The sequence below is a fragment of the Scyliorhinus canicula genome, chromosome 14 (assembly GCF_902713615.1).
Source record: "Scyliorhinus canicula chromosome 14, sScyCan1.1, whole genome shotgun sequence".
NCBI lineage: Eukaryota > Metazoa > Chordata > Chondrichthyes > Carcharhiniformes > Scyliorhinidae > Scyliorhinus > Scyliorhinus canicula.
In genome coordinates, this window is record NC_052159.1 from 37975577 (window position 1) to 37987889 (window position 12313).

Below are 12313 nucleotides of genomic sequence, written 5' to 3' on the forward strand. Positions count from 1 at the left end.
CCCAGAGAATCCTAGGATAAATCCCATCCGGCCCCGGGGACTTATCTATTTTCACCTTGTCCAGAATTGCCAACACTTCTTCCCTACGCACCTCAATGCCATCTATTCTAATAGCCTGGGTCTCAGCATTCTCCTCCACAATATTATCTTTTTCTTGAGTGAATACTGACGAAAAGTATTCATTTAGTATCTCGCTTATCTCCTCAGCCTCCACACACAACTTCCCACCACTGTCCTTGACTGGCCCTACTCTTACCCTAGTCATTCTTTTATTCCTGACATACCTATAGAATGCTTTTGGGTTTTCCTTGATCCTACCTGCCAAAGACTTCTCATGTCCCCTCCTTGCTCGTCTCAGCTCTCTCTTTAGATCCTTCCTCGCTTCCTTGTAACTATCAGACGCCCCAACTGAAACTTCATGCCTCATCTTCACATAGGCCTCCTTCTTCCTCTTAACAAGAGATTCCACTTCTTTGGTAAACCACGGTTCCCTCGCTCGACCCCTTCCTCCCTGCCTGACTGGTACGTACTTATCAAGAACATGCAATAGCTGTTCCTTGAACAAGCTCCACATATCCAGTGTGCCCAACCCTTGCAGCCTACTTCTCCAACCAACACATCCTAAGTCATGTCTAATGGCATCATAATTGCCCTTCCCCCAGCTATAACTCTTGCCCTGCGGGGTATACTTATCCCTTTCCATCACTAACGTAAAGGTCACCGAATTGTGGTCACTGTTTCCAAAGTGCTCACCTACCTCCAGATCTAACACCTGGCCTGGTTCATTACCCAAAACCAAATCCAATGTGGCCTCGCCTCTTGTTGGCCTGTCAACATATTGTGTCAGGAAACCCTCCTGCACACATTGTACAAAGAATGACCCATCTAATGTACTCGAACTATATATTTTCCAGTCAATATTTGGAAAGTTAAAGTCTCCCATAACAACTACCCTGTTACTTTCGCTCTTTTCCAGAATCATCTTCGCCATCCTTTCCTCTACATCCCTAGAACTATTAGGTGGCCTATAGAAAACTCCCAACAGGGTGACTTCTCCTTTCCTGTTTCTAACCTCAGCCCATACTACCTCAGAAGAAGAGTCCCCATCTAGCATCCTTTCCGCCACCGTAATACTGTCCTTGACTAGCAGCGCCACACCTCCCCCTCTTTTGCCCCCTTCTCTGAACTTACTAAAACACCTAAACCCCGGTAAATCACATATACTGTGATTATTTCCTGTTTGTCACTGATCCATAGATAGTAATGCATGCGGGAACTGGTTTTGGTTGATATACGGGTTTTGCAAACTGGACTAAAGACACATGTATAGCAAGGAGCAACATTTTGGACAGCGATCCTATAAATGCTTCCTCATTACAGCCTATTGGCAAAGTCATGTCCTCTCTGCACAAGGTGGCAGATATCTATTTTGACATTATAAAAAGCTGGTCTGTGCCAATAGGGTTTAGTTTAGTGAAAATGTATTCCTGCCGTACTTTTTTAACATGACTCGTATTGCTGCACCATTTGTTTCTGCAAGCAGGTGCACAAAATTATACTGACTGTGTGAAGGGTAGGAACTTAGCATGAAGTGGGAGGGTTTCTTGAGCACAGCTGGGGAGGGTGTGCGAGGTGAGCAGAGATAGGAGCTGGGAGGGGATAACAGCAGTGCTGGGGAGAGGGGAGCTAGAATTAAAAGTATAACAATGAAAGCTTTTATAATTTGCATATTTTGAGCACCGTTGATACCTCAGACCTTCAGCCTGAGGTATCAAAGGTGCTCAAAATATGCAAATTATAAAAGCTTTCATTGTTGTACTTTGTTACACCTTGACCCGTGTAACAAAGGTGTAACCTCTGCCTTCAGCTCAAGATATCCGAGGTGCTGAAATTAGGCTCGCCATTAGTTTCCTTGTTGATGGATCCATGCGACATCTGGGGGAGCAAGTTGTCGCTGGAGCCTCTGAGAAAGATAAACATATAGTTGTAAGCACCGCAGTGGCAAATGCCTCTTATTTGCTGCTGGCCACAAGATCAGGGCCATTTTTTAGCAAATAGATTTGGCTGCTGGTCTGTTATCAACTACAGCAATAGGACATGAGGTAGAGTCTCAAGAGAGTAATTAAATATGTCAAGAGTGTGCCAATTGCAGTTATCTTGTAAATGATATGAACCACAAGCAAAAGACAAGTTTTCCTCAACTGGAGCTCAGGCCAAATAAGAGTAAATTATCTTATGACTACCTCACAGCAGTGATAACATGATGAATGGCAAAAGAAGGGAAGATCACAACTTTCACTTTGGTTTGCTGCTTAATATTTGATCGTGAATTACTGTGTGCCCTAAATCAATGAGTTTTACCTTTATATGTTCTTAGTTCAAGTTTACTGAGTAGTTGCATTTGTCTGAAACACCAGTTATATTTCGAATTTTAAAAAATTTCTCAGTTGATGGACTTTGCGCTGTTGCTAGTACTGTTGGAAGAGAGCTGGCTCCGCATGTAAAGAAACATGGAAGTAAACTGATTCCAGAAGCTATAAAGAAAGATAATAATTCAAAAGCCAATCTAGATGGAGCCCTGGTGGTGGCAGCAAGTGGAGTTCAAGGTACACATTGATCTGTTTTGATTCCATTAACTTCCATAAGTATTTACAAATGTATGATTTAATGTCTCTTTAAATTCTTTACTTTTTGTTAAACTCCTTTTTGTTAAACTTGTAGAAATAATCAAATAATAGGAAAACTGATGCAATTTATACAATAGTTCAGAGGGGCATTAATTGGATTACTGAATAACTTTATGGGGAGATGGCATAGTGGTATTGTCAAAACATCTTTCATTAACCAGACTACTTGCCTTGTACTCTTTCCAGAAATACATAAAACTCTCTAAATCCATAGAAATGTACAGCACACAAGGAGGCCACTTGGCCCATTGTATCCACACCATTCAATAAGTAGCCAACTAGCCTAATCCCACTCTCCACCTCTTGGTCTGTAGCCTTGTAGGTTGTGGTGTTTCAAATACATATCCAGAACTATGTCCAAGTATTTTTTTAAATATTGAGGGTTTTTATCTCTACCAGCATTTTCAGGCAACGAGTTCCAGATTCCCACCACCTTTAAGTGGAAGAAGTTCCCTTGAATTCCTACTAAGCCTCTTATAAATTCATGCTGCCATAAGAGATTAGTCCTGCATCCAAGGAAATAGGACTGCCTTATCCACTTTATCTAGATCTTTATAATTTTATATACTTCTATTAGGTCTCCACTCGGTCTCTTCTGTTCCAAAGAAAACAACACTAGTCTATCCAATCTTTCCTCATTACTAAAATATTCCAGTCCAGGCAACCTCCTTGTAAATTTCTTTTCTATCCTCTCTTGTGTAATCACATTTTTCCTATAATGTATCCAGTATTCCAGCTCTGGCTTAACTTGTGATTTATACAGTTCCAGCATAACTTTCCAGCTCGTATTCTGTGCTGCCACTAATAAAGGCAAGTATACCATATAATCTTGCCGCCTCCCTCTCTAGCCACCTTCAGCGATCTGTGGATATGCACTCCCAAGCTCTCGCTGCTCCTCTACATTTAAATACCCTACCTTTATATATTCCCTTGTTTAGGGCAGCACGATGGCACAGTGGTAACTGCGCCAAGGTCTCGGGTTCGATCCCGGCTCTGGGTCACTGTCCAGGTGGAGTTTACACATTCTCCCCGTGTTTGCGTGGGTTTCACCCCCACAACCCAAAGATATGCAGGGTAGGTGGATTGGCCTCACTAAATTGCCCCTTAATTGGAAAAAATAAATTGGGTACTTTAAATTTATTTAAAATATATATATTCTCTTGTTTTTGTGGCATTACCCAAATGAATTGCCTCACACTTATCCACATCTGAGCTCCCATTTGCCACTGTTCCACCCACCTTACCAGTCCATTGATATTATCTTGCGATCAAAAACTTTCCATTATCAAATTTTTGTACTGTCTGAAAACTTATCATCGCTCTTACATGTCCACATCATTTTTCTGTAGCATAAAAACTAAGGAACTTTGTAACGAGTTCTGGAGAACACTATTGGGAACAGTGTTGTGGTCACATCGCCCACTGCCCTCTATTTCAGTTTGAGCTTATTGGCCTTGGATCCTATTTGGATTGTTTGTTTCAATATCCTTCCCTGGTCCATAGTCTTGTTATTTTCCTAGATTTAACTCCTTAATTTTAACTTGTCTCGGATTTATATTATTTATCTTGATTGACCAAATAATTATAAGATACTAATCACTTGGATCATCTGGCAATCTGCTTTACCAAGGACGAGCTGAAATTCCGTAACGCTTCCTGATGACCTAGAATTGTTTTTGCGTGTGTATTCTCAGGAGTAAAATATGCCCTATTTTGGTTATCAGAACAGCAGACAATATTCCAGATAAGGTCTCCTTGACCGTTAAGCAGGACGAATAAGGAACAGTGCAGCCAGATTCAGATCTATTGGATTACTGGACCAGTAGGTGGCAATACATTCCAATGCAACTAAACATAATGTAATTTATATGCAAGCTGAAATATGCCCAAAAGCAAAGAGCACGAGTTATTTGGAATAGTGTTACCATCTGATAACAGGAGCAGGCTATTCCAGTGTTCTTCAAACTTTTTTTCCGGGGACCCATTTTTGCCAACCTTCAGGTCCCAACCCGGCCAACCTTCGCAACCCACGCCGGCCGACCTGCGAGACCCACCATTTTCTCTTTCCTTGTTTGCTGCTGACAAAAATAGAGGAAATGGTTTGGGTCCCTTTGGCCCTCGTACACGCTCCTCCAATGGAACCTGTTGGATGAAGGTGAAGCCTTCCGGTGTTGGAAAGTATGGAGTCTCCATCTGTCCAAAGTTCTGAATTTTTTCCTGCAAAATTTTATCAAATAACACCCCCCCCCCCCTCCCGAACTTATATAAAGATAAAATGAGTAAAATAAATGAATAAAAACCCCCTGAACTTGTAAAAAAAAATGTAATGAATAAAATAAATGAAAAAATGAATAAACCCCCCCCCCCCCCCGAACTTGTAAAACAAATAAAATGAATGAATTAAATGAAAAAAATAAAAATTAAATGAATAAAAACCACTACAGAACTTGTAAAATAAAAAGCTGCAACCGTTTAAAAAAAAAAAAATAACGGCCGCACTGCGCATGCGTGTCCGATGATTGAGCGCAATGCGGGCGATTATTTTTTTTCCCACATGTTCGCGGCCGCTTACAGCCGCCGTTATGAAAAGCCGGCTGCTGCGTGGGGATTTGCGCGATCGGGAGCGCCGGGGACAACGGCTCCGCGACCCACCCATGGGTCGCACCCCCGACTTTGAAGAACACTGGGCTAGTCAACCCCTTGAACCAATTACATAATTTTATGAAATCGTGGCTGAAATTTGTATCCTAACTCCATTTACCCACCTTGGTCTATAATCCATTACTACCTTTGATGAATAAAATGTCTTCGAATTTCAACTTTAAAAATTATTAATTGAACTAGTATTTATTACTGCTTTTAGGGCGGCATGGTGGCGCAGTGGTTAGCTCTTCGGCCTAGGGTGCTGAGGACCCGGGTTCGATCCTGGCCCCGGGTCACGGTCTGTGTGGAGCTTGCACGTTCTACCCCTGTCGTCGTGGGTTTCACACCAACAAGCAAAAGATGTGCAGCTTAAGTGGATTGGCTGTATCTTTTTATTAAAACAGTAAAAAAAATATACACGGCCAAACGGTACAAACACTAATTTTGTGTTGGAGAAACAAGAGTACCCTCCCCTCTGTACCAACGTACGGGGTGGGAGTGGAAAATTTGATTATTAAAAAACAGATCACAACACAGTTGTACAAAAAATAAACAAAACGGTACAAACAACTAAACCTTGCGTTGGTGAGACCAGATACCCTTGCCTCTGTACCAACAGAAGGGAAAGGAAGAGGGGCGGTGGGGAGGGACGTAGTCGGGATGTTGGGAGTGGGGGGCCCAATAGGACACTGCCTGAACTATCTACGGAGACAGAAAAACAAAAACACCTTCAATTATGATGCGCCAGATTCTAGGAGTCCAACAGAGGGGGGGGAGGGGCGACCGTGTCAGGCATGAGTGAGCCCTGCACCCCACTGCAGAGAGCCTCATGTGCACCCTCCTCTCCCAACACTAGGCGGCTGACAGCCTTTGGACAGTCACCTCTAGGCCCAAATCCTCCACCTTTAGTGCGGCGGGCGACACGGGCCCACCAACCACCGAGGGCCTGCCTTGATCCCACCACCGGGATCATCGACAGGCAGGATCTCCTCCGGCTCGTCCCGGGCCAGTGGGAGGCGGTGGTGCAGATGCCTGCTCCATCCCCTCTGCCTGGTCACCAGAAGGCCCCTAAAATAACTCCGGAAACAGGTCCTGGATGGTGGCAGAGGTGCCCGAAGACGCGGTTGGGACAGACGTCTGGCCATACTAAATTGCCCCTTAATTGTTTAAAAAAAAATTTTTTTTAAATTGGGTACTCCTAAATTTATTTAGAAAAAATCTATTACTGTTTTTTTTCGTGTTTGAGACGTCCCCGTTTCTTACATCCTTTGTATAAAGATATGTTTCCTCATTCAACTATTACTACAAAGATTGTTGACCTTGCATTTTAATACATTGAGGTTCTGTTTCTCTCACTGGGCCTCCCATTTTAACCTTAATAAACTACAGCTTTGTCAGAATGCTACTTGAGCGTCTCTTGTTCATTGAAACCTCTGTATTTCCATGGTCTATGCCAGACTTGCTCCTCTGAACCAACTTCATAATCCTTGCCTTCGAGTGTCAGCGTTGTCTACATTAGTGACAAATAAAATATGTAATTTGTTCATTGAAGTTTAAAGTCCTTGTAATCTGCGCCTTGTGAATCAGGAACAATCAATTGACATTGTTGTTATCATCCGGGCTGAGGTTATACGACTCTGCAAGCTTGTTTATCAATCTTGTAGCCACTTGAGCAATAGGTGAACCAGCAGATGAACATAGCCCGACTCGTACCTTCTTTTAACATTGGTCTGTTTTAATTTTCTATTCTTCTTACTTGGCCATTGGTAACAATGCAGTCTCAAACAAAGTTAACCTCCTCAAGCTATTGTGATTCCATAGGTGAATAATTAATCAATGTAAGTTGTAACTGGTTGGTTTTAATTTGCAGGATTTGCAACTGTCTGGAATGGTTTAGAGTGTGCAGCAAAGTGTATAGCCAAGAATGTTGCAGCAGAGACCGTCCACACTGTGAAACATAAGTAAGTAGCTGTTTTTTTAAAAAGCATAATTTATTAGAAATTCTGTACATATTTTGTTCTTAACTGCGCTTTATACTTTCAGATACAGAAACACGACGGTTTGCATTTCAAAAACAAATTGATTCAAACCAGTTAATTTATTTGAAATTAATTGCTTTAAATTGGCTTTCTCTTTTTGGCACAGTATTTTGTGAATCATTTCAGGTGATTTTATGCTGATTGATTTTACTTTTTCAATATCCTATTGATATAAACAGGGTTCTCTTTCCTCTGGCTCTGTATTCAGTGGAAATTCAGTCCATCCACATTGTTGCTGATCTAATTTAATAATGAACAGAATTCCAGCTTTCCATTGACCTCCATTCTCTTGCCAACAGTATAAAATTGTGTTTGGTGTATTTCTGTCATTTGGTCTCTTCCCCTATTATTGGGAACATTGTACTCCACTTTCTCATGGGTTTGGAGGCGAGGTTAATCAAGTCTTCTATTTTTATTTGACCACTATTGCCATACTCGGTTTAGCATTCTGCCAACTGAAAAGTGTCATCGTGGATGACTCACGCTGACTGGTGTGATACCTCGTTTTACAAACCAGAATAATCCCGGGTTTTGTTCCTATGTTGCGTTAACTAATCTCTCCCAGGGCAGCATGGCAATGCTGAGCTACCCATAGTACTACCTGGCAAGAGAGAAGAGGAGAAAAATAAATTAGTTGTGGTTTCTGCTCCTTGCCGGAGATTAGTGACTCTGCAAGTGTTTTTAGGTTCTGCTCTGGGAGTAACTTTACAAAGCTCCATTCTTGTGTATCCAAACTTAGCCAGTACATCTTCAGCAATGGTGTCTTTTCCTGAACCATAATTGTTTGAATCTGTTTAGAATTATTGCTAGATGGGAAAATTAACATGTGGATTAAAGTTTAGCAACTGCGAGTATTGTCCACGGGGCTGGTTTAGCTCACTCGGCTAAATCGCTGGCTTTTAAAGCAGGCCAGCAGCACGGTTCGATTCCCGTACCAGCCTCCCCGGACAGGCGCCGGAATGTGGCGACTAGGGGCTTTTCACAGTAACTTCATTGAAGCCTACTCGTGACAAGCGATTTTCATTTCATTTACTCAAAGGAATTCCCTTTTAACATCCTAGAAAGACCATGACTGCATGTGGGGGTAATGCTTGAAGAACCTTGCGCAATGCAGGGCTCTTGAAAATAGGAAACTTCCAGCACTGCTATCTTCTCTAGTTCAGAAATTTATAACTACAGTTTAGATAGGAAATAGTTGACATTCAATGAGGAATACTAAATGTTAGATGAATGGAGAAGACCTGAGCTGGGGAAAAGAAATGGGATTGAGAGCAGACCCAGAAATACATACATTATAATTATATTCATTTAGCTCCTCGGACTGTAGTTTATTTTCCAAACTTGGCAGTCAGGTTTTTATCTTATGCTGGGTCTGCTCTCAATCCCATTTCTTTTCCCCAGTTCAGGTCTTCTCCATTCATCTAACATTTAGTATTCCACATTCCTCATTGAATGTCAACTATTTCCTATCTAAACTGTAGTTATAAACTTCTGACCTCCTTTCAATCCTGTATCTTGTTGTGATATATGGAGTCTCCAAGGAACCCCCCCTTTACACATTGTAGGATATAATATGGATATCAATAGCGTTCCTCGGGATTTATTATTAATCTCTTAATGTTATACTGCCCTTCAACCATGACCACTGCAGGCCTGCGGTGAGCTTTCGTGTGTAAACTGGTGATAGCCAGTGCTACCCTGTAACTGGGTAATCTACTTTAATTTTGCTGGGGTGCTAACCTTGCTATTTCACTTGCCACATAATTTATATAATTATGCCCAATAAAGTTGCTCTGCTTCCAGCCAGAAGGTGAATCACTTGATCTCCTGTATCTTTTCCCTGAACAAGCAACAAACCTAAGACTGTAGTTTGACCAGCTTCTTAACCACTTGGTCACTCCTTATGACTGGAAGCATGCTTTTAAAATTTTTTTAAAAATTTAAAAATTCAGATAATGAAGTATAGTGATTATTTTTTAAAAACCTAAACCCTTGGTGTGGTGTCTAGCTGCATTTCCTTCACACCCCTTTAAAAGATCCCCTTAGACACTCCTCCTTTAAATCGTGGTGCCTTAACTTGCAAATGCTCCACATGCATCTACAGTGCTCAAAGCCAACTCAACGAGTTCTCCACCTGAAATCCGAATGCTTCTAATCTTTGGCCGCAGAAGTCACTGACTAACAAATTATATTGGACTGGCCAAGCCTGCTTTGTTTTATGCTCATTACCTCCACCTCCCTGTTGACCCCCTCCAATGGCACTCATGATCCCTTACTATCTGTATCCGTTCCAATCAAAGGTTTTACTGAGATTCTCTCATCCCCACATAATTGAGATATTTCAGCCAAACCTCTGCCACTGGTGTATCTCCTTTTATTTCATTGTGAGTAACTTTGCCCTTTGCATAGTGTAATCCTTAATCTGAAGGAGCTGTTGTATCTTGGAAGGAACATCCACCATTGCATAACCAATTTATGATTACTGGATTGTGTTCTCTGGTTTCTGAAAGGTGAGCAAAGGTTGGTTATGTGCCCACTTGGTCATATTTAAAATACTTTTTTTGTTTTCCTCAACCTCTGATGTGGCCTCATTTTATACACTCTTCATATGGGCTGAACTCCTGACGCATTCTGATTTCCCATGTTCAGGATGGTGTACTGGGCCATGAAATGATTGCCTCATTTGCTTAGCTGCTTATAATCAAGTAGCCATATTTTTTATTTGTCTGGAACTCTTCGAAATGTTGTATCGTAAAAGACCAAGATAGTTGCTCATACTTTTAGCCTGTATCCAAATCTTCCAAATGTCTCTGAGCAGGTGTTGAATTATACGTATCAATGGAAGTATGTTTTACAACATCGTAATTTGCCCTTCCTGCTGATCGACAAGAGAATCCAGTGAAAATTTTATCATTTAGAAGTTGTGAAATGATGCACCCATGTCAGTGGCCCATTGATGTAAAGTCATGCTTGAATAAACCCATCAATATCCTTTTTTAAATTTGCAATTGGTTTGTAATTGTTAAATCCAAATTATTCCTGACCTCGCATGACTAAGCTCCTTGTTTGTTCATTTCTCTGCCAGTTGACAATCCCTTTCACCTTCCCTTCTCATGTGCAATGTTCCCTTTTGTGCCACACACATAGGTAGACAGCCTCTGACTTAACAATGCCCAAACCGTCACTATTTTTGCTGCAGTGAATTAGTTTGCTCGTGGGGTAGCACAGTGGTTAGCACTGCTGCCTCTATGCCAAGGACCCTGGTTTGAATCCGGTCTTAGTTGATGGTGTGGAGTTTTCACATTCTCCCTGTGTCTATGGGTTTCCTTGGGGCTTTGGTTTCCTCCCGCAGTCTAACAATGTGCAGGTTAGGTGGGATTGCGGGGATAGGGCCAAGGAGTGGGCCTGGATAGGGTGCTCTTTCGGAGCGTCAGTGCAGACTTGATGGGATGAATGGCCGCCTCCTGTACTGGAGTGATTCTGGATATTTTTATCTATATCATTTGAAATGTCAACATTATTTTCACCTGTAACATCCTAGGTATTGGGTAACGTTGTGGCTATGATAATGGACTTGTAATCTGGAGTTAAATTCAAATTTTCAGAAAAAGACTGGAGGGAAGGAAAGAGAACCCCCTAAAATTTGAATTCAATTCTTCACAGCTTGTTAGCATTGGCACCCTTTTTTTTTCTGTCTGCTCTGCTGCTTGAAATGATCAAAATGCTCCTTTCTGATAAAGGTATGGCTCTGCTGCTGGGAAAGCTACAGATAATGCTGTGAACTCTGCCATCAATGTTGGTGTGACAGCTTTTAACATTGATAACCTGGGCATCAAGGCTGTGGCACGACGCACCGCAAAGGAAACTGGAAATGCTATTCTGGTTGATTACAAATTGCAAGAAAAACCAGAGAAACAAGAAAAAAAATGAATAATTTCAGCTTTGGAAGGCCTTGAAGAATTCGTATGATGGAATTTTAAGTGTTAACATGTAACTGCCAGATATGAATAATTTTTCAGAATTCCATTTTCAACTAACAAGCAACAGTTCATCTTGCAAAATGAAGTACCTATTGCACTTTATGTCAAATATACCTGATTGATTTTGCAACTGTCACTTTGAATTTATTTTCGGATGTTGGGATGGACATTAATGTACTAAATAGAGCATTTCATATGAGTTTAAATAATATATATATTTTGGCACTCTGAAGGGTGTTTGGGTGTTTCTTCTATCTTTTCTCCTTAGTCTTTGCTTTATATCCTAAATGAATTGGTTGTAAAACAGAATTGCCATTTGTAACAGAGTATATACTTGGATTTATACTTTGTGCAGTACAACATTAACTATAGTTACTGCACAGTATCAATTTTAAATGGAAATTTGTTGATTTCAGCATTCCCCCCCCAAAAAAATAAAACCCAACATTTATGGATAATACGTATTTTTGCTTTAAAGTTTTTAATTCTGGACATAAGCAGCTGTTTTTTCATAATCAAGAAGAGGTCGTTTGGATTTGTGAAATTATTTTGGAGCATTAGAGAAATTATTAACTTAAATCTACATTTGATGCAATTTTTAAAAACTGCTGCAGTGCTATGTAATAAGCAAACCAAATATACAGCGTAAAAATATAGCAGGGGTGGTATCTAAATGGTGTCAGTGTACATTCAACTGTGTAATGCAAACGGTGTAGTAAAGTGAAAGTAAGAATACAGTACCTAATTTTTGGCTGCATTTAGTTTGCATTGTAAAATAAAGCAACTTGTTTTGACACCTAAAATGACTATTGCCCTTCAGGATGTAATACCATTGAACAAAAACAGTCAAACATTATGACAAAAGATGTTAGGTTCAGCCTAAGAGTTGGCACATGTCCAAGTATTGGACATTTATAAAGCTAATCTTTAAATAGAAGAACTTTTCAACTTTGAAAAGTTCATG

At 40.8% G+C, this 12313-nt stretch overlaps 1 protein-coding gene across 2 annotated transcripts in view; it reads left to right on the forward strand.

Annotated features, from left to right (window-relative positions):
* sparta (spartin a) overlaps positions 1 to 12152 on the forward strand; it is a 38608-nt gene extending 26456 nt beyond the window's left edge. For both annotated transcript variants that reach the window (XM_038818894.1, XM_038818896.1), the window contains 3 exons: positions 2448 to 2606; positions 7201 to 7291; positions 11110 to 12152. In XM_038818894.1, the coding sequence (XP_038674822.1) occupies positions 2448 to 2606; positions 7201 to 7291; positions 11110 to 11299 (440 nt within the window). In that variant the 3' untranslated portion in view covers positions 11300 to 12152. The remainder of the gene's footprint in view (positions 1 to 2447; positions 2607 to 7200; positions 7292 to 11109) is intronic.
* The last annotated feature ends 161 nt before the right edge of the window (positions 12153 to 12313 follow it).